Raw genomic sequence first — 23,063 nt, forward strand, 5'->3', positions numbered from 1 at the left:
CTGTTAACATTCCAGGTTTCAGATGTTTGCATTTTTTTTAAAAAGAAATGTTTGTTAATTTCAAGACTCCAGAAAGATTATAATTGTTTTATGTGATTATATTATGTGTTTAGGAAAACTGTTGCTATAGAAGCTTGAAACATCCTTCTTGTGGAGACTTGCTACAGAAAAATACAAGGAAAAATCACCATTCGTGTTTTCTATCTCTTTTCTACTTCCTCTCCACAGGGGACTGGTCAACCCTGCTTCCTTCTCTTCTCCTAGGCCAAACTCTCCATTTCCAACAATTTATAGTCTGGGGCCTGGGGTGACTCTCATATAAATTGTTCCCTCAATGAAATGCAGGGATTGGGGTGGGGGGGCATGGTTGAACAATGACCTGACTGTGCCACCGGGGAAAGTACTTGGAAAAAGACATTAAAGGTAAGAGCAGTGGGGTCACCTGGGCTGTGCTTTGTTACACATTTGAGGAGTTCAAAGGGGTTATCAGCACACTTTTGCCCTGCTGTCCACCCTCAGCCTCTCCTAACTGGTCCCCCACCCAGCCCTTGAAACTTGCCTGCTCATTCCCTGGTTCTTTTGGCACCCTGAGAACCGAGCTGAAGCTTTGTGCCTTGGTTTCCCTAAGACCCACGTGCCAGATTCGGGCACACCTAAGCCAGTGGTACCAGAGGCTGTAACTGTAGGAAGCTGGAAGGAGCTGGAAGAGCCGCCCTGCCAGTGTAAAGTTCTTTCTCGCCCCCTAAATAAACCGTGCTCGTTTTCATTCAGTCCTCACTGTCTACTGACTACACTTCATGCCTATCTGATTTCAGATTTGAAAAACTGGAGGAAGGTACATCAAGTAAAAGAAAACACACACACACAAAAAAAGAAAACACAGAAGAGGGCCCAGACAATGCCTCCTCTTGCCTGCTCTCCTGGGAAGCAGTGGGTGGAGGAGGATGTGGTGGGGAAGATGGATCTCCTCCAGAGGAAGAAAACAAAGTTCTTGGATGGAGAAGATGTGAGAAAACCAGGACAAAGCGAGTAGAGTAAGCATCCACACAGAAGACTCAGTGAGCCGGAAAAAGGAACCACACCTGGCGGGGCCCCTGGGAGGGGTCGAGGTGTTGTGGGAAGAGCTCAGCACACGACTTTGGGAGTCCATGGGGGAACCCCTGAGGGGCAGCACTGACATCTCCTTGATGGCTGTAGGAAGGCTGGGAAACTTCCACTCCCAAACATTCTAAAGACGAAAAACATGAATCTAGGTGGAGATGGTTTGGGGTGTTGCCCCTTAATCTTCTGCTTAGATTGTTAGGAGAGTTTAGAATTTTCCTTTTTGATTCTCCCCCTTTGTGTTTGCAACACTGACAGAGTTCCTACTGTGATTCCCAGCCTGGTGCTGGGGACACAAAAGGGAGGAACACCAAGGCTCCTACAGTCCAACAGGAGAGTCAGACATGTAAAGGAATATGCATAATTACAGACGTTCATACAACCCAGAGAATGATCATTTCTATCAGGGAGGTGGGGGGTGAGAGGAGAAAGAACTGGGCATGGGGATAAGGAAAGGTTGCACAGAAAAGGCATTTCTGAACAGGGTTCAAAAAGCTGAATGGGAGTTTTTAAGGTGAAATTGGGAGTGAGGTGGAGAGGAGAACATTCTTTATAAAAAAAAAAAAAAGGGGGTATAAAGGAATGGAGTATGAAAAGACATGCTTCTATCTCTAACATGACAGAAGATTTGGGTAAGAGATGTACCTTCCTGACTCTAAGTTCCACTTGAAGAAAAAGAAATAGTGACACCCACGTAGCAAATATAATTGGTAGATTAAGAAACATTTTCAAGAACACAATGACACTCTCACACCCAAAAGGTAAATACTACCAAAACTCAGGTGAGATGTGTCTTTGGAAAAGGTGCCTAGAAAAGTTTATCCCAATATTGATTCTCGTTTTAGCTACATGGAGTCCCATTTGATCTTACATCTGACTTCTACCCCTCACTGTAACAGTTTTTTTTATAGAACTGGACAAGCAGAGACAGGGGAGTGTATTAAAATCAGAATAGAAGAAAATGAGACAGCCCAAGAGCCAGAGGGGGAAAGGTAGTAGCTCAAGGACTCCTAACGCACAACAAGCTAAATGACTCTCAGGAAGAGGATAGCATATCTTATGATTTCAAAATAATTCCTTGGGGGCACCTGGGTGGCTCAGTGGGTTAAAGCCTCTGCCTTCGGCCCAGGTCATGATCCCAGGGTCCTGGGATCGAGCCCCGCGTCAGGCTCTCTGCTCAGCAGAGAGCCTGCTTCTTCCTCTCTCTCTCTGCCTGCCTCTCTGCCTACTTGTGATCTCTGTCTGTCAAATAAATAAATAAAATCTTAAAAAAAATTCCTTGGTCATTTACATCCAGCATAAATCATAAATTTAATATGACTATTAAATGTGTTCCTGTGAAAACCATCACACACAATACTGCTAGAATCTAGCAGTTAAGATTCACCCAATCTTTTATTATGTCACTCCTTTGCTCAAGAGCTGTTGAACTCTCTCTCCTGAGCAAAAGATAATGTCAAAATGTCCCTAACCTTTTATTCAAGGACTTCCACAACTGGAATCCATTCTGCCCTGCCACTTCCAACCTTTTATAAAAAATGTACATGTAACTGACATCTAACATTGTATTTGTTACTCCCAGTCTTGTTTACTAGTTCTCTGCAGAATCTTCCTTCTTTGGTAAAATTACTCAAGAAGTTCCCAAAACATGCCATACCAAGTGATTGCTGACCTTTCACAAATATGATCTTCTCTGGCTTCAATAAAAAATACAAGAAACAAGCGTTGGTGAAGAAGCGGAGGAAAAGAAACCCTCAAGGACTGTTGGTGGAAATTCAAACTGGCGCAGCCACTGTGGAAAAGAGTACGGAGGTTTCCTAAAAAAATTAAAAACGGGGGCACCTGGGTGGCTCAGTCAGTTAAGCATCTGCCTTCAGCTCAGGTCATGATCTCAGGGTCCAGAGATCAAGCCCTTCATCAGGGTCCCTGCTCAGTGGGGAGCCTGCTTCTCCCTCTCCCTCTGCTGTTACCCCTGCTTGTGCTCTCTTACACTTTCTCTCTGTCAAATAAATAAATAAATATTTTGTAAAAATAAAGTATATTTATGGGATTTAGATTATCTCTAAACTTCCTACACAAGATAATAAACTATGAAACTGAGTCCCCGGTGTTTAAGACATGACCATCTGTGGTAGAAAAGCACTATAATGTGGGATGAGAGCTTATTTTTTATTGTAGTTTCACATACCTTGTTGAGTCGGGTTTTCTGTGGGTGAGTTCATTCGATCAACATTGGTTGGAGAAACAGGACTAAGTCTTGAGCTTGAACATAGCTTAAGCTATGCTCAAGGGATTCCGCAGCAATGATCCAATGCCACCGTCACGCTGAGTAACAATCAACCACACAATTTCAGTGATATAACCAATGTTGGGGAACTCCTTTAGGATGGGTCACATTTTACTGGTGTATAACTAGCACCTAGCACAGTGCCTGGCACATAGAAAGTGTTCAGTGAACCTGTGAAAGGAATGACCTCTACATCGTCAGTGTCAAGCATCAACAAGTGGCCCCTAGACTACCAAGAGTATTCAGTTTGGCCACCTTGAGACCATAGACCAAGTTAATAACCCAATGATGGTCCTCCTTGAAACCATCATGTTACCATGATTCCCTTTATCCAGCTTCATGCCAGTCACACAAGGAGCCCAGGATCCTAGGTTCCTTATCTCCCACATTTCATCCCAAATGGCCCTGTACATCTTGTTCTCTGACCCGCATTTCCCAGCTCCCCCCATGTCCTGAAACCCTTAGCAATTCATTGTCAGAATCAGCAAAGTCTTTGAATTTTTTTTCAAAGTCTTTGAATTTTTTCTTCACCTTTTTGCTCTGGAAACTGGGGTCTCCTCTGAGGACACTGCTTCCTCTGCAGCCCTCTCAAGTGGTGGCTGTTTTTCTCCCCTATCCTACGGTGGAATAATCACTGTCCTCTGTTATCTCTAATATTCCCCACTGCTGCTTCCAGAACATTCTACTTCCCTCCTTCTTAACCCTTCATCGCTTTGACTCTGAGGTTAACCAGACTATATTACTCTTACTGCAGCCATGTGGCCGCTCTTCCTTTGTAACCCACCTCTGACACAATCTCAACATCCTTACAGACGATCCTTCCAAAATGCTTATTTCTAAAATCCTTGACCTCCTCCCCTCGAAAAGCCTGTCCTCCTCCTTAGCTCGGTTATTCCCTTCGTGTCCTTGTTTCACCTCTCATCCCACTTAGATTCTGTGACTCTTTATCATAATCACTCTTTTGAATACACCCTTGGCTCCCTTTCTCCTCTCTCATTTCATTACACTCTCTGACAGAACACAAGCCTTAATTAAATCTAACTCTCCACCTATGTCTACACAAGTGCAACAGCTGAACATAGCTCGAAAATTCACACACCTATGACAACTGCTCTCACTTTAAGTTTATGACCATGCACCTGCAGAGGCCTTCAATGTCACTCATCAGTCTTACTTACATTACCCTAGCGTAGTTACTAACCCTGTAGTTACTAACCCTTCCTCTTTAATGGCCATTCCATACCTTCTCCTCTCTCTCCAAACTTTCTACAACTTCTTTCCTATCCTCAGACTCAGATGACAACCCTGTCAACTGGTTCACCAAGAAAATAAAAAGAGTAAGAAGAGAATGTTCACGAATTCCCAGAACATCACTTCCCCACCTACCTGCATCTGGGCTCATTCAGTCAACCTTCCCTCCTATTAATAAGGATGAACCATATGTGCTCCTAACTTGGGCCAACTCTCTACTCGTGTACACCTTATTCCATCACTCCAACCACTCTCCTCTCTGTCCAGGACCATTTCCACCAATTAGTAAACAAGTTATTATTCCTCCCATCTTAAAACAAAACAAAACAAAACAAAAAACTATCTCTTGACCTCACTTCCATCTATTATCCCATTTCTCATCCCCCTTAGACACTGACAGTTGGCTATCTTCCCTACCTCCAATTCCTTTCCTCCCCACAGATTTTCATGCTTAGGATTCCTTGAATGTCTTCTAGTCAAGGTCATTAATAACATCGATCTTGCTACATCCAATGGTCAATATCCAGTCTAACTTTCTTAATATTTCTGAAGCTTTTAACATAACTAATTACTCCTTTCTCCTTGATACACCTTTTTCTCTTGGCTTCCAGGATACTACACACCCTTGTTTTCCTCTTAACTTGCTAGTGATTCCTTCTTCTGGTTTCCTTTGTCTTCCTTCCATCTTCTCACTCTTCCAGAGTGTTCTCATCCAGCCTATGGTTCTATGTACTATTTCTATTTTGATGACTTGCAAATGTGTGTCTCCAGGCTGGACCTCTCCTTTGAACTCCAGACTGTGTATTTACCTGCCTACTCCAACATTCCTACTTGGATGTCCAACAGGCATTGAAATTAACATATCTCAAATCAAACACCTGATTTCTACCCCAAACCTAATTCTTCCCATTTTTGAAAAATGGCAACCATATCCTTGGGTCAGCCCTGACTCATCTTACTCTTATCCCTACATCTGATCCATCAGTGAATTGCTTGACTCTATCTTTAAAATATGTTTTAATAGATATTGTAGAATTTACTGCTTTCACTGCTACTACCCTGATCCAAGCCATTAGTCTCTTGCCTCACCTCCTAGCTGATCTCCTAGCTTCTGCCCTTAACTTTATTATGGTTTATTCCCCTCACTATATCCCAAATGATCCTTTTAGAATATGTCATCCCAAATTCATACCCTCCAGTAGCTTCCCATTTCACCCAAAGTAGGAGTCAAACTCCCACTAATAAAAGACAAACACTCAACTTCCTTGTTTACTCCCCTATTACTCCTTCTGACTAGTCACACCACTTTCCTTAGATTGCTAGCTTAGTACCTCTGCACTTGCCTGTTCCCTTTGCTTGGGATGGTCCTTCCTCAAATATTCTCTTGTTTTTTCCCCCACACCTTTTTCAAGTCCTTGGCAAAATGTACTTTCTCTGACCCCTCAATTTAAAATTGGAACAACCCCCACCCAGATCACAATCTCTATCTTGGCTTTCCTTATTTTTCTTCATAGCACCTACACAATCTGATATACCACACATTTTATTTATGTATTTGTCCCCCATCCAGCAAGCTCCACAGAAGCAGGGAATTTTTTCTTTCATTCACTGCAGTTTTCAGGGCCTTGAGCAAAGCCTGGTATGTGATAGGCAACCAATAAATACTTCTGGAATTTACTGCATGAAGACGATTATGATGGAGGGTAGAGAGACACCTGCTTTTAAAAGTGCTTAGTGGCAAGCCAAAAAAAAAAAAAAAAAATTTCACCTTGTCTATAATGAGCTCCACTGCAGCATTTCATCAGAGAAGTGACTGGGATTGGATCTATACAATGAAAGATCACTCTAGCAGTCGGGTGAAGCAAAGACTGAAGGGGGTAGGATTGGAGGTTGAGGGAAGAGTTGAGGGGTTGTTGGCAGAAATTCAAGCAGGAAAAATTGAGAGCCTGAGCAAAGACAGTGTCTGTGAACAAAAAGAAAAGGAAGCAAATTTGGGTTCTATAGGGGTGACCAATGTGATGCATGGGGTTGGAGCCCATCAGAAGACACCTCTCTGCTCTCCTTGGATTACATCCCCCGAGACTCCTTGACTAGGCCATCATGAATCACCTCTATCAATCTCTGGATATCTTTTGAAAGCCTGGAGATAGAATTCTCATCTCAGATCATATCTTGATCTAATCCCTGGTAAGGTCTCTCTTGTCCAATAATGTCCAGCTCCTGAACCACCAACGACATACAAGACTGAGCTTTAGGAGGAACTCCTGACTCTTTATTCCCCATTTTCATACCCTCTTTGTCCTATTAAGGGGCCTCAAGAAAGTAAGAATGAACAAGAAACTTAATACCATGTTTACCTTTTCCTTCATCCTGACCTGCCCTAATCCAACTTGTTCTCCCACTATTGAAACAAATACTTTTAACACAGAGATAAGGGCCAGGGGATCCCCAGTCAGGTGTCTGCCCCCAAGGCCCAGCTCAGGAAAGCAGGTTCTACTGAAGGCAATTGTCCATTTGATAACAGGATTTATAGCAGCCAAAATTCCCTTCCTGGGACACTTCTTCAGGAGGTACTGACTCTCTAGGATGTCGAAGTCCAACCTTTGCAGCCTACAGATGTTTAACCAAAGTAGAAAGCTGTAGTCCTCTAGAATCCATTCTCCAAACCCAGCCTGTACCCTTGTCAAGCCAGACGCCAGGCCTTGGTAAGTAACACAGGGCTGGTGACCAATGTAGAGAGGGTAATGTCACTCAGGTTTCAAGTCTCGACATTCACACTGCAGGCTGTTTCATATTGACTAAAGATAATTCTGGAGCCCCCATGTGAAAAGGATCTCAAGAAAAGCCTGACTTTTTTTTTTTTTTAAGAGGGTGGGGAAGGGGAGAGGGAGAGGGAGAAAGAGAATCTTTTTTTTTAAAAGATTTTATTTATTTATTTGACAGAGACAGAGATAGCCAGAGAGGCAACACAAGCAAGGAAGTGTGAGAGGGAGAAGCAGGCTTCCCGCCGAGATCCTGGACCCGCTCCCAGGATCCTGGGAGCACGACCTGAGCTGAAGGTAGACGCTTAATGGCAGAGACACCCAGGTGCCCCAAGAAAGAGAATCTTAAGCAGATCCCATGCCCAGCACAGAGCCTGACACGGAGCTCGATGTCACAACCCTGAGATCAAGACATGAGCTAAAATCAAGAGTGGAACACTTAACCGACTGAGTCACCCAGGTACCCCTAACTGTTCTTTTAATGTCAGTGATCAGGAAAGACATGTAGCCAAGTGTAGCAATGAAGAAACTCCACTCCTCGTACACAGGAAGCTATGGTCTCCGTAAAGGTAGGAGTGAGTATATAACCAGCAGAAAGATTCCTTTTGACCCCTGAGAAAATCAGACTCTGGCCCAGTGGCTGACTCCTTACCATGAGGGATGGTCTCCAGACTCTAAAGATGGCAAAAGTCCAAGGGGGAGGGATGGAGCACAAAGCTCTGCTGAACAGTGGTCCCTGAGAGTCAACCCTCTTGAAATCATGCTTTGAGAAGCACTTAAAGTACATACAGCCCTTTGTCAGGATTCTTCAGTAGCAACCCCTTGCAACTGGATATGATTTTGCATTTGTATGATGATCAAGTGTACATTTTCAGAGAGAGATGATCTTTATCTTCCATCAAATTTTCTGAGACTCAAAAAGAGACTGGATCTACACAACCTTAACCCAGCTCTCTAATCTGGTACATTAGCCACATTTCAAGTGTCCGACAGCCTCATGTCTTAGTGGCTGTTGTATTAGACAATGCAGATATGTAACAGCTTTTCATCACAGAAAAGTGCTGTGGATGGTGCAGACTTAAAGGAATGGTGTTTTCCCTGTGACTGTTCCACAAGAAGGCCTGGATGTCAAACACTGGCGTTCAAATTTCTTCCTGCTGTGGAATACTAGAGAGTCTTGGAAGCCGCGTATCTGAATGTGCCAACTGCCAACCGGAGGCTAGTGACCAAAGGAGGCTTTTCTTTAGCTGCTGGGAACTCTACCAGCACAAATTCCTCTCAAGGAAAAGACGGTAGGTGACATGAATTATTTAGGGATTTTGGTATATCTGAGTGGTCACTATATTTGGGAAGACTTCAGAAAAACATGGAAGGAATGTAGAAAGGACTGGGTTAAATTACCGGTGTTCATCAATGACTGACAAAGACCCAGTTTCTCTCTTTTTTTCTTTTTACATGAGGCTAGTAGAATCCCCCATGAGGTCTGCAAGGCCTGAGGATTCCATGGTGATACAGGGAACTGGGCGAGTTCTTTCTTCTTTATGAATGTTAAATTTCTATTCCTATAACTGTAGAAAGAGTTCTGCCCTGAATGAACCATTAACTACTCTTAGGAGGACAGCAAAAGGGAATAGACTCACTAGTCCTGTCCATGATCACAGAGAGAGGCAGCACTGCCGATGAGTGGAGGTTGGGTCCATAATTTTCCACTATAAGCCATATAATTGTGGATATATTGTTTAGCTTCTACAAGCCTCTATTCTATCATCTGGAAAATATGGAAATTACCTCCTAAGAAAACAGCGAAGAGGACAATGCAATGACCCCAATAAGCACGCAGTACAGTGCTTGGCTTGTCCCCAGCTCCGAACAAGCAGGAGCTATCCTATCATTCTCTTCTTTTATAGTCTTTGTGCCTCCTAATTCCTTCCTGGGAATGCCCTCTGTTTGGGATACCCTGGGTTTTTGTTACTGTGAATACCTATTTCCTTATGACTGTTTTCAGCCCAAACTTCCCGAAAGTTCTTCTGAACTAATCTATGAGTCACAAAATAAAGAGGCTAAGATCTGTGGTATTACCTGTAAGGAAAGAGGCGGGGCAGCTACTCGTACTGAGAATTATGCTAAGTGTTTCATTAATCATTAAGGTCGCCATATTTACCACAGTGTTCTATGTCACAGGGAAACTGGGAACAATCTCGGTGTCTGACGAGCAAGCACTAGAATGTTGGCATACGACAAATCCTTTCGAAGTAATGTTTTCCATAAATATTTGTTAACGTGGGTAAACGCTTATTACATAGTATGAGCTGAAAAAGTCAAAGCCAAACACCCCCCATGTCTCACTTGTGTAAATGTGTGCCCGGAGACAGGTCAAGAACATTCAACCACAGCTCCAAACTACAAACACTTCAGATGTCAGTTAATAAGATTGTGGACAAATTGTGGTATATTCACGATATGTTTCAAGCATAACCAGAACAAATTAAAAAGCCCCTATAACTATATGCGGCATCATGATGAGTTTTACAAGGATAATATGAAACCAAAAAAAGCAAAAAGCAAAAGAGCGCATTTGCTATGATTCTACTTACATAAAGCTCAAATTGGGGAAATTTTAATTGTCTTGATTAAGATGACAGACTGTAGAGTAGAGGGCTCCTAGCTGGCTCAGTTGGTGGAGCGTGCAACTCTTGATCTAGGGGTTGTAAGTTTGAGCCCCATGGTGGATGCAGAGATTACTTAAAAATAAAAAAAAATTTTTTTTAAGATTTTATTTATTTGACATTTAGAGATCACAAGTAGGCAGAGAGGCAGGCAGAGAGAGAGGGGAGAAAGCAGGCTCCCTGCCAAGCAGAGAGAGCCTGATGCGGGGCTCGATCCCACGACCCTGAGATCATGACCTGAGCTGAAGGCAGAGGCTTAACACACTGAGCCACCCAGGCACCCCCAAAAATTTAAAAAAAATTTAAAAAAAAAAAAGATGACAAAGCATAAGGAAAAGCAATGAACCACTTACCATGACAGTGATCACCTCTGAGTAACAAGGGCGGGAGGAGGTTGTGGGAGGGGAAGGATACGGTGAAACAGCTCTGATAATGAATGTCCTGGTTTCTTTTTTTAAGAGGCAGTTCCTTTCTGTTACTTGTTACATTGTACCTACCTGCCCTTATTCTAATTTTGTAATTCTAGATGTTTTAAAATAAAGACAAACGGAAAACAAGTATAAATCTTTATTTTCCAGGGTGTTCTCAATAATACAGATTTCTGCATGTCTGGGAAAAAAGATCAAGAATGGTTTTCTCTGGGCAGCAAAATCTAAAGGGATTTATATTGTCTTCCTTACACATTTTGTAGTTTCCAAGTTTTTAAATAAGGAACAAGTATTCACTTTTATAAAAAGAATAAAAGCAGAACCACCAACTGTTCGGTTCTGGCTCTTCAATGTACAGCATGGAGTCAGTTTGAGGAAGAAAAATCTGTCTCTTCTCCCTGCTGGGGAGAGATTGGGAGAGTGGGAGGGCCACACAGTTGAAATCCCACCACTATAGTTCTGGTCATTTGTGCCAGTGTTGAAGCCTTAGGAGGCTCAGCTGAGGGAAACCAGGAAAGACACTTTACAGATTATCCTAGGACTCCTATAACTCTGCCTGCTCTCTCTTTCAAACCTAGAAAATGGGCCAGCGAGTGAGCAAGAAGAAAGAGGTACTATGATTAACTACCACTTTTTCTCAACATTTATTTTTTTATTTCAGTGATAGCGCAGCAGGGAGGAGCAGAGGAAGAGGGTAAGAGAAACCGGAGCGGGGAGCTGGACTTGGGACGCATCTGACCCTGAGGTCAGACCTGAGCTGAAACCAAGAGCTGAAAAGTCTAACCGACTGTGCCTCCCAGGCGTCCCTTAACTACCACTTTTTAATTCATTATTGTCATAATATTGTATTAGGGGTATGACATGCATTAAACCTGCCCTAACATTCACAGGAATTTTATAAAGTAGATATATATTTTACAGTGATATTCCAGGGCTAGGGGAGGTGGGAAGGACTTGCTTGCCCAGATGTCTGAATGCAAAGTCAGTGGCTTTTACACTGGGCTGCAATTTAAACTTACTTGAGGATTCTCCTCTGTTGTTTACACTCACAACGATCATGTGAAGTAGCTCAGAACAGTTGTGTGATATGCCAAAGGCCGCGCAGCTAGTAAGAAGCTACAAGTTTTAATAACGTCTTTCTTTTTTTCTTGTGGAGGTAATTATGTTTCTTGCACTAAATGCCAATCAATTTTTGCCCTCCCATACATTTAGTTATTTCATCTAGCTAATTATCTAGTTAAAATCTCCTGTAAGAAGGGTCGAAGATGTGGAACATGACACAGAGGCAAAAAAAAAAAAAAAAAAAAACATTATCTCCCTAAATCCAGTGGCGTGAGCAGGCAGGTACAATCCAGAAATGGCATTCAGCTTTTCTCCTCTTTTTTGCAACAGAGATAAGATTAAGGGAAGAACAAAGTTTAAGATCTTGTGGGTATTTGGTTTGTAATTGTCTCTGATTTCCCTATCGACCTCATCTCCCAGGTCTCCTTTTTCTTTTCTTTGCTTCTCCTGGTCTACCGAGAACAGACTCTCCCAGCGCCTGAGTCTCTCCGTGTTAAAGCTGCTAATACCAAGGCTCCTCGGGAGTGAGCGCTTTCTCAACACCGTCTTGGAAGGTGGGTCACTCTTCGGGCAGAAGGGAGAGGGCAGTGGAATTTGTTCTGAGTAAGGACGGTTATGCAGAATGCAAGGAGGAAGAGGAAGCCGATAGGGGAGCTGGTGAGTCAGAGGAGAAAAGCACAACTTGGCTAGCAGTGAACCTCTCTAAAGCAGTGGAGAAGCCTAAGCTATTATCAAGGTAAGAAGAGAGTTTTCTTTATACCCCACTCCGCAGGGGGGCCATTGTCCCAGGGCTCCTGTATCAGAAAACCTCCCGCAGAAAACCTCCCGCAGCTGACCTAAGGATTTTAAAGGCAATGGAGGAGAAGGGGGGTTATGGAGGACGGCTAAATCAGAGTCACCTGGAGAATCTTCCTGAAAAAGCACAAGCTGCTTGCCAATAGCTCCCTCGTCCCCACCCAGCCCCATCTCTCACAGGATCTGAAAAAGCAGAGAATGCCAGTAGGGCTATCCTGATAGATGTTCTGTAGATGGTCTCCTGGTGCATCTAACTTACTCCGATCCCGGCTTCTGAGTTCGTTTCTATACTTTCTGGAGCTTCTCTGCTCGGGTGCTAGAGAACGGCAGATGGGAGGTGGAGGGAGCTGTAGGTTTTCTCTAGCTCGGGCAGGGTGTGATGTGATCATTGAATGCTCGCATCCCTGACACTCAACAGACCTGGGGTCTGATTCAGGTAGGGCTGTTTCCACCGCTGAGTCTATCAGTTAGCGTTCAGTTTACTTATTCTGAAAAACGAGTGTGTGGATTATCCGTGTCATTATCAGCTGTCATGGTTGTGGCTGAATGGGCTTTCAAAGTTGCGGAGAGTGCTACTCAGACGTAAAAGATTAAGTTATGAGGCAGGCACATCAGCCGAAGCAGAAGAGATTTTTGTCCCATAGGGCCTCAGACCAGTCTAGAGCTTCTAATTGGAAGTGAAATACAGTTATATGTGCAAAATAAAACTATCTTGCCTACCTTCCTCGCCCGCATCAATGAGTGCACCTCAAGCACTAAAAACAGCGCTACAGATTATGTTACTTGGTCATTATTTGGTAAATGCTGCAGGCGCTGTTTCTGGCACACTGGAGACGGAGCAGTGGTGGTGGCCCAGGTCCAACCCTCCTGGCACTTTGGGTCTAATCAGCGTTTGTTACCACAGGGTCACCTTTACCCAGGTGCTTATCCCTGTGGTTTTTCTGAGTCTGTAGGTGTAGGTCTGGATTTCGGTTTCTCCAATCCAACTCTGAATTCTCGGTTTGTGAAAATATCTTCTGCCATCTGTAACTTGGGGTTATGGGAGCATAATCTCCCTGGGGGATCTAAGTTAGGAATGTGCCAGGGGCTGGAATCCAGGGCTCTTTAAATTGCCTGTTATTTTTTCCCTCAGAATTCCTCATTTTCTTTCTTTCTTTCTCTCTCTTTTTTTAAAGATTTGATTTGACAGAGACAGAGCACACAAGCAGGGAGAGTGGCAGGCAGAGGGAGAGGGAGAAGAAGGCTCCCCGCTGAGCAGGGAGACCAATGCAGGGCTGGATCCCAGGACCCTGAGATCATGACCTGAGCTGAAGGCAGAGGCTTAAAGGACTGAGTCACCCAGGCGCGCCCCGCGCCCCTGCTCATTTTGTTTCTAAAAGAACTACACAGTACCCATTTGGGGGTCATCCAGGCTCCCGGGTGAGGTCATGTTGATGATAGTGTTTTTTAAGAATATGCCACTCACCCCTCATTGGCACAACCTGTTTTTAAAGTATTGGCTGGGGGCGGGCAATGATGACAGGATGTGGTGAGGGTTTTCTCTGTTTTTTTTTTTTTTTTTTCTTTTCCTAACTTAGCTAGTTAGACAAGAGAAGTAGTCTGAGTGGTCTTGTGCCTTGCAATACACTTTTATTTCTTTTCTTTTCTTTTTTCTTTTTAAAGATTTAGTTCTTTTTTAAGATTAATTAATTATTTAGGAAGAGGGGTGAGAGAGGGAGAGAAGCAGACTCCCCGCTGAGCAAGGCTGATCTCATAACCCTGTGATCACAACCTGAGCCGAAATCAAGAGTCAGATGCTCAACCAACTGAGCACCCAGATGGCCTGCTTCTCTTTCTTATTAGTTTTAAAAAAATAGTGTTCATGGCTTTTTATTTGTAGCTTTCCTTAATACATACTCACTGTAGAACGCCCCCCCTCTTTTTTTTGGAGTAAGGTTAACTGTGCCGTACCATCAAATCTCTGCCTTTAACTTTAATATTTCGCTCCATACACTTGAGATAGTTTTGGTTCTGTGCTCAATATTCAACAGAATCACCTAAATTTTAGTAACTGATACTACAGAGACACCCATGTGCATTTTAAAAAGTTTCTGTTTCTCAAAGGATCTCATTCGGTTATCTGCTTTCCAGCCATTATTCCTCTTCCCCTATTCAACTACTGATTTAGTCGACAAGTATTTAAAGAGCCTTAATCACTTATAAGGTAAGACATAGTATTTACCCTTAAGTTACAGCAGGCCAGTGGTAGAAATAAATTCTTCTATGGCTATTTACTCTAGAGTGAGAGATGGATGCTACTCGAAAGTTTAGAGAACTCAATCTTGGGAGGAAGGGCTTCTAAATAACAGGAAAGAACTAAAAGTAAAGTCTGGTGCCTAACGTGCTGAAAAGCAGGGGACTGACAGGGGATCAAAGACCAGACCATGAAGGCCCCAGGCTACAAGTCTTGGGGATTTTGATTTAATCATGTGTGTGCTGGAAAGTTACAGAAGGATGTCAAGGAGGGGACTGATAGACTTGTGCTTTAGAAAAGACAGGTTTGGGCAGCAGTGGTTGATGGGGAATTTGAGAGACAGAAGAAAAAGGCTACTTGCTGTCAAAGGCCAGGCCAGAGATGAGCACAGTGGGGATTCTGACAACAGGGCGGGAGGGGTTCAAGCTTGCAACGCAACAGCCAGGAAAGAACACTTGGGAAGGTGGACCAGGGACTCGGAAATGGAGTCGTGACACACACTTCTCACAAACGCTTACCAACTCCAAGGACTATAGAGGAGGTTAGTGCAGGACAAGGGGAGAGGTGGAACTTAGATTAGAGGAGACTGCCATAAAAAACCCAATCTGCCCTTTCTTCATGGAGCCACATTTGCTTGCTTCTCCCAGGCCATCAAGAGTATCCATCTCTACTGCTGATTACAATCTCTGCAGACCTGAGCTTTGCCTGTGGTATTTCTTGGCTGTCCTGGCTAGCCCCATCATGGGTTGCCTAGATCCAGGAAATACCTAGATCCCAGTGACAAGAGATGGGACTCACTTTTCAAAAGCATATTTTCTTCCTGGCCAGGGTGAATGCTTATGGTAAGAAAAAGCAGAGAAAGAAATCAAAGGGTTTCCATGGGAATTTCTGAGAACTGTGAACAACTGAAGCCTGAGGATAACTGGGGACAGGTCAGGAAGCGTGGCTCCAGCTCTGGAAGAGAACGGGCATGAAGCCAGAAGCTACTTGTAGGCAGGGAGGACTTAGAGCCATTGATCCTGCTCAGGATACTGAGTTGGTCCAAAGCCAGGATTAGGGAGAGAGTATAGCTCTGAAAGATCTATATTCCCAATCCTTAAGAAATGTTAGTTTCTTTTTGAGTTGATTACAGGCCCTGCATATAAAATTCTACCATGCTTTCCTTATAAATGTGCACAGTTCAAGGCTTTCTCTTCTTTACTTTTCTCTCTCTTTTGCTCTGTTGTTTCCTATCTTTGTTCCAAATTTTTCCGGATACTCACATTACCTTTGGGAGAGGATCTCTTGCTAAAGGCATTTCCTAAGTCTTTTTTTTTTTTTTTAAAGATTTTATTTATTTATTTGAGAGAGAGGCAGTGAGAGAGAGCATGAGCGAGGAGAAGGTCAGAGGGAGAAGCAGACTCCCCATGGAGCTGGGAGCCCGATGCGGGACTCGATCCCGGGACTCCGGGATCATGACCTGAGCCGAAGGCAGTCGTCCAACCAACTGAGCCACCCAGGCGTCCCGGCATTTCCTAAGTCTTTGGGAGGTAGGGGTAGAGGAGGCCAATCTTGGGCTGTTATTAATAATGTCCTAGTTTCTAATCATTTCCTCTTGGGCTTGAGTCTGAAAGACCTAAGAGCATATCTTAGCTTCTCCTGTTCTAACCTTCAGGGCAAAGGAAGGAATTACCACTCACTGACATTTCCCTGGCATATAGCAAAGTAACCTTGGCCATGAAGGAGAGATGACCCTCACTGGATCCTTTTGGCAATAAGGAGGAAATACATTGTTGTAATGAATGCAAGAGAAGAGTTTCTATGGCACAGGTTTGGCTTGGGTCAGTACATACTTCCCAGAAGGTTCAGGGGACTTCCAAGGGAAGTATGCTGCATCTCTTCAGGAAGCAACCTATAAACTTGCTTTTATATTTATATATTCCTCCTTGAAAATCTACACCCTAGAATTTCTGCAGCTCTGGATAAAATGAATGGTTTGTGACGAGTATGAAGACCATCTGGGTGACAGATAGCAAAGCTACACACACGTGTATTTTTTGACTCTGCAGTTCCCCTTCTGGGGATTTAGTTTACATAAACGTGTAATGATGTATAAACATCAGGTCATTACCGACGTTTCTGAAATGGCAAAAGAGCTGGAAATAAGCCAGAAGCCAAGCAAGGAGGCAACTAAATAAATTGTGGTGTATCTGCATGATAGAACTCTATGTGGTGGTAAAATGGAGTGAGGAAGTGCTTTATGTGCTACCATGGAAAGCTCGCCAAGACACACTATAAAGTTAAAAAAAAGCAAGGTGTGTATAGTTTGCTATGTTTTCTGTTATAAAGAGGGGGAAAATTAAGACTACACATACATTTGAATTTTCTTGGGTGTATAGAAAGCAAATGAAAAGACACATAAAAAATAAATCCAGTTGCTACCCGGGGGCAAGGTGGGAAACGGGCAGATGGGGGACATGGACTGGAGTAGACTTTCTCTGTACAGTAACGACCAAACATCAGCGAGCAGATTTATCCTAGCTGTGAGTACAGTGGAGGTTACTGATTCAACAACTGGTAAAATTCTTAGGTGTTCTTTCCCCCAGAAAAATATTGTGACCCGTCATTAAGGTATATCATTAACACTGTTTACAAAGAGCTCTAGAAGTTTTCTAATTTACAACTATAATCTTCATCCACAGACAGAACTGCTTGTCCTAGTACTACACCCCCCCCACCCCGCCGACACCTGTTAAAGACTTGCAGTGTGACAGGCTAGAGACTCAGGCTGGTACGTGCTCCCCTTAGGTCCTGCATGCATGCAGGATTGTAGGAAGCCTTATTTTATTTATTTTTTTTAAAGATTTTATTTATTCGACACAGAGAGAGAACACAAGCAGGGGGAGTGGCAGGCAGAGGGAGAGGGAGAAGCAGGCTCACTAAGCCCAAGGCAGATGCTTAACCGACTGAGTTGCCCAGGCACCCCTAATGTATTTTGTTTTTTAAAGCTGGAAGGAAGAATATCTTGGGTGTATAATAATTAGCACCCTGTGGGTGCCTGGCTGGCTCAGTTGTGGACGTCGGAACATGGGACTTTTTGATTGCAGGATTGTATTTGATTGCATACTGGGTATGCAGATTATGCCAAAATAAGATGTTTTTTTTAAAAAACTAGCACCTTGCTACTATTAATATTTCACACTGTTTGAAACAGCTATTCTATTCTATCTCTCAGTAGTTGTTTGTGCTACGAAGTCACCCAAAATGATCCAGATTCATCTTAACCCTTAAAGAACCATTAACCTTAAACCATTAAAAAAACCCTCAGAATAACATTCTAGCATGGCAGTGGGAACCATGGTCTTTTCAGCCTTGATTATAAAGGGAGTAAGTTGAGGGCTGCCACCAGTCTGTATGAGTCTTAGTGTGAATTATTAAGTAGAATTCATTTCTCTAGATATTTTTTAAAAGATTTTATGTATATATTTATTTATTTATTTAATTGATTGATTTCGAGGGACTGCACAAGCAGCGGGGAGAGGGAGAAAGAGAATCCCAAGCAGACTCCCTACTGAGCATGGAACCCAACATGGGGCTCAATCAAGAGTTGGCCGCTTAACTGACTGAGCACCCAGGCACCCATCTCTAGATGTTTAACATCTAACAACTGGAAAATCATCCTAATGTTCTTATTCTGTTGGACCAAAATACTTTACTGTCACCTACGAGAACATTTTTTAATAAAAAATATCTTAAAATTTTGAGGAGATGGCATTCTCTAGGGTTGTGCAATACATAACCTGGCCATCTGTACTGAGATGCCCTGATTGGATTGTGTCAAGCAGTTAAGCAATCACCCAAGCAGCAGCACAGTGGCTAACAGGTCGCAGGTAACTGTAGCTCTTAGCTTGGCTTGCCACACTGCCACCGAGTCAGCTGTTAAGGAGACAACAATTAAAGCTAAATAGATTCAGACAGTTTCCGAGCTATACAGATGTCAGGTCAGCACTGGGCCAGTTCCTCCTAAACCCACAGGATGATGCCAAACCAGAGGGGACCAGATGACAGGTGTCATGGGCAATTGGCTCTGCCACTGAGGAGACAACTCCAAACTCGAGTCAAACAGTTTTACAGCCTGCAACCATATCCTTTAGGGGACTGAAGCCTGTGCTTGGTTGAGATGAAGGAAGGTAATGAGAAATGGCCTATGGCAATTTCCCTCAAGACAGGAGAGGTAGGTGAACGGTGGCCTTGAGGTCGTTCCTCCCAAGTCAGCCTATTTCCCTTAGTTTCAGAAGGAATCACAGAGCATTCAGCCAAAATTTGGTGAGACTGTGGTTAAGCTTTGCCTAAATGGCCTGTGTGGAGGCATGCATGTCACCAAGGTGTCAGAGTGGAGCTATTCCTCTAAGTCGATGAAATATGGCTATGTTCAGGCACTTTTGGTAGCTCAGTGGACAAGAAAGACCAGGAGGAAGGAAGTAAAGAGCCTAAAATAAATAGAACTTAATGACACACTAACTGCAAGGGATGGGAATTGATTCAAAGGATTTGCATAGTTGGCTGCCAGAAGTTTCCGGTGCTCTAGGTTGCTCCTTGCTGGGGGTCAGGGGAAAAAAATGGCTTTGTCAAGAAAGGGGATGGAGGGCAGACACCAAAACGGAAGCCTAACACAGCCCTTCTGCTTGTTCCTTAAAGTTCTTCCACTTCGCCATGATGATACTGCCCAAAAAAATGAGGCCACTGCTGTTTCTGATTTCCCAGGTGGCCATCTTTGCCCTGTTGTTCCACCTATATGGCCACAACTTCAACTCCCTGTCCACCAAGGCGGAGCCCAAGCCCATGCACGTGCTGGTCCTGTCTTCCTGGCGCTCCGGCTCTTCTTTTGTGGGACAGCTTTTTGCACAGCACCCGGACGTCTTCTACCTGATGGAGCCCGCCTGGCACATCTGGATGACCTTCACACACAGCACCGCCTGGAGGCTGCAGATGGCAGTGAGGGACCTGATCCGTGCTGTTTTTCTGTGTGACATGAGTGTCTTTGATGCCTACATGAAACCCGGTCCTCGAAGACAGTCCAGCCTCTTCCAGTGGGAGAACAGCAGGGCCCTGTGCTCCCCGCCTGCCTGCAACGTCTTCTCCCGGGATATGATCATCCCCCAGACTCACTGCAAGCTTCTGTGCAGTCAGCAGCCTTTTGAGGTGGTAGAGAAGGCCTGTCGCTCCTACAGCCACGTGGTGCTCAAGGAGGTGCGCTTCTTCAACCTGAAGGTGCTCTACCCACTGCTGAGAGACCCCTCCCTCAATCTGCACATTGTGCACCTGGTACGGGACCCCCGGGCGGTGTTCCGTTCTCGAGAACGCACCACTGGAGAACTCAGTCTTGACAGCCGCACTGTGTTGGGGGAGCATTGGGAGAAACTCAAGGAGGAGGATCAGCCTTACTCTGTGATGCAGGTCATCTGCCAAAGCCAGCTAGAGATCTATAAGGCTGTGCAGTCCTTGCCCAAAGCCCTGAGGCAACGCTACATGCTCATACGCTATGAGGACCTGGTCCGGGACCCCACTGGCCAGACTGCCCAAATGTATAAATACGTGGGACTGAAATTCTTGCCTCACCTCCAGACCTGGGTGTACAACATCACTAGAGGCAAGGGCACGGGTAGTCACGCCTTCCACACTAATGCCAGGAATGCCCTCAACATCTCCCAGGCCTGGCGCTGGACCTTGCCTTACAAGAAGGTTTCTCGACTTCAGAAAGTCTGCAGTGATACCATGACTTTGCTGGGCTACCACCTTGTCAGATCGGAGCAAGAGCAGAAAAACCTGTCCCTGGACCTTCTGTCTGCATGGACTCCCTCCAAGTAAGTCCACCAAGAGGACGGAAGAGGCTCTGTTCCCAGCGGGCACCAGCCTCAGGCGAGTTAACTGAAGGCTTCTGAGCCTTAATGACATCTCTGCCGGTGTACGTGGGAGCTTGAGTCGCACCCACATGTGCTCAGGCTGAGAAATGCTCGTGTCTCTACTCAGGCCTAGAAGAGATTCAGCAGCATATCCCGCCCCTGACAAAGGAGTATTGACTTCCTTCTCTTTTTGGCCTTCCTCTCCATGTATACCTCAAAGACCTGGTGGCCTGGAGTCCTATTCGGCACCACACAGATCAGTGGAGTAGATCCATAAACTTTTCTGTCCCCATCTCACCCAGTGGGAAAGGGAAGAGACAGGAAAACCAGGGAAATGGGTCTCCTGCCAAAGAGCCCACCAGCACATTCCACAGGGATGTGAACTCAGCCCACGGAACTCCTGGTGGATTCAAAAAGGGAACAGAGAACAGTAGTACTGGCAGCTTACGGCGAGCCAGGCCGTCACAGCTATCCGTTATTGCAAATACAAAATAAGATCCCTGCACAACAGAGCGAGCTCTTAAATTCACGGGGGTGACTGGGCCTGACATAGACATCATTTCCCCTGAAGGTTTGCCTAACACGTGGAAGAGTTTGACTCATGAAGCTGCCATCCGTTAACGCTAAAATTCTAAACAGGATTCTGTTAGGAGTTCCCCCTGTTGTGCTTTCTAATCATTTGGTAGTAAATGCTAACTAATTCTTACAGGATCCTAACCTGATAGCATAAGCATCTTTACAGATGTTTTACACTTTTGCTATTAGATATTACCTACACATAAAAAAATTGCTAAGGCAATATTTGGTGTTAGATGTTAGACTGAGTCTAAACTGATCAATACTGACCATCACACTGTGCTTTTAAGAATCTGTAGAAATTAGGCAACTAGCAACTAAGCCCTTTCTTGTGTGAGGTGTGAGTTGTGATAATAACTGTATATATCACCCTAGAGTCTGGGCAAAGGGTTCTTTTTTTTTTTTTTTTTTTTAGCTTTTTTATTTATTTGTTTGACAGACTGAGATGACAAGTAGGCAGAGAGGCAGGCAGAGAGAGAGAGAGGAAAGCAGGCTCCCAGCCGAGCAGAGAGCCCGATGCGGGGTTCGATCTCAGGACCCTGAGACCATGACCTGACCCGAAGGCAGAGGCTTTAACCCACTGAGCTACCCAGGCGCCCCGCAAAGGGTTCTTTTAATGTGATCCTCGGCCAGAGGACCTCAGGTCTAGTACGGCTGGCACTGTGCAGCCCTTCCAGGTCACCTCTCCAAATGTCTTTGCAGCACTCTGGGTCTAGTGATGCATCTGAATCTACAGTTAGAAATTCATTTTGCCATGCCCCACCTCAAGTCAGCTGGAGTTGGAGTCCGCCACGGTGGGAGCTGGGCTTCTTTGTATTGATCAAGCGACCCTGGTGATCCTTTCACGGCCAGCCTGGCAATACCACACCCTCCACCGGGAAGCAGCACTGTCTGCCTTCCTTCTCTGAGACGGATGCCTTTTCGGCACATGCCAAGTACCCACGCGGCTGACCCCTGACACTAGCACTGTCCTCAGGGTAGAAGGAATAGGAAGACAGTCTATATTTGTCTGGAACTCCAGGGACCTTTGAGTCCGGGCTCGCTTAATATTTTACTTTGTCCAAACTTGAAGGATACCACCCCTTCCTCTTCCCTTTTGTGCCTACTCCCACTTTGGACGTGGTCCTCACCTCATAAAGTGCCCTCAGTGGCAGATGGGAATGCTCACGCTTGATTCTGCAGAGGAGCTCCTGGGCTCTGGCGCTACCTGAGATGCGTGGGTAGCTACCTTTGCCAGCTGGATCTAGCAAAGTTCATTTATATGTAGCTCTAAAAGAGTGAATTTATTCTAACATACAAACCTAAGCCACTCTAGATACACCTCAAGAGCCTAGCTGGGATCTCCCAAACAAATGATTTTTTGCCTCTGTGAACCTTCCAAAACCAAGAAAAGTTTCCCCAACATTGAAAATAAGGCCAGGGCAGTAGGTGATGGTGCAGAAAGAATGAAGAAGTCCAGTGAAGGGGACAGACAGTGACAGACTCAACTTCTTCCAATTTTCCCTCTGAAATTCCACCTGAACTGTCTTAATGTTAGCAACTTCCTTAGGAAGCATCTCTACGGGATGCTGGAGGGCAGAGCTGCTTGCTTCTCCTTCTCCAAAGGAGTCATTACATGCTCATGAGCACATGGGCTCCAGAACCATGCCGCCTGGGTGACGCTACTATTACCAGCTGGGTGACCTCCAGCAAGTCCCCTAACATTTCCATGTCTCAGTTCCCTCAACTGCAGGGTTGGCAGAATAATGGTGGCACTGACTTCCTGGAGTTACTGGGAGGGCTGATGAGTTAATAAATGGAACACGTGTAGCAAGCATTTGGCACGCGAGCTAGCACTCACTAAGTGGTAGCTGTGACTATCTTGGTAACAAGGCTGGTTTTAGCGCTCTCGGGGACCATCTTCCATCATTTCTGGTAACATCCTCATCAAGGCGATGTCTAACAGCGGATCACAAGCCCTTTTTGGCGTTTCTGATCACACTGATAGGATCAGATTTATAGCTTTCTGATAGTCTGTATT

General features: G+C 44.6%; 1 protein-coding gene across 4 annotated transcripts; it reads left to right on the forward strand.

Annotated features, from left to right (window-relative positions):
• The first annotated feature begins 11,993 nt into the window (after positions 1–11,993).
• Positions 11,994–21,262, forward strand: CHST4 (carbohydrate sulfotransferase 4). 4 transcript variants are annotated; one of them, XM_047710306.1, is made up of 2 exons: positions 11,994–12,111; positions 19,263–21,262. In XM_047710306.1, the coding sequence occupies exon 2, from the start codon at positions 19,278–19,280 to the stop codon at positions 20,430–20,432; it is 1,155 nt and encodes a 384-aa protein (XP_047566262.1). In that variant the 5' UTR covers positions 11,994–12,111; positions 19,263–19,277; the 3' UTR covers positions 20,433–21,262. The 4 variants fall into 4 exon arrangements, with proteins under 4 accessions (XP_047566262.1, XP_047566265.1, XP_047566263.1 ...); XM_047710309.1 differs by having other exon boundaries at positions 12,000–12,111; positions 19,329–21,262; XM_047710307.1 differs by lacking the exon at positions 11,994–12,111 and adding an exon at positions 12,131–12,293.
• The last annotated feature ends 1,801 nt before the right edge of the window (positions 21,263–23,063 follow it).

The sequence above is a fragment of the Lutra lutra genome, chromosome 17 (genome assembly GCF_902655055.1).
Source record: "Lutra lutra chromosome 17, mLutLut1.2, whole genome shotgun sequence".
Taxonomy (NCBI): Eukaryota; Metazoa; Chordata; class Mammalia; order Carnivora; family Mustelidae; genus Lutra; species Lutra lutra.

Coding starts and splice junctions, on each gene's coding strand:
- CHST4 (XM_047710306.1), top strand. CDS start 19,278: ATGATGATACTGCCCAAAAAAATGAGGCCACTGCTGTTTCTGATTTCC.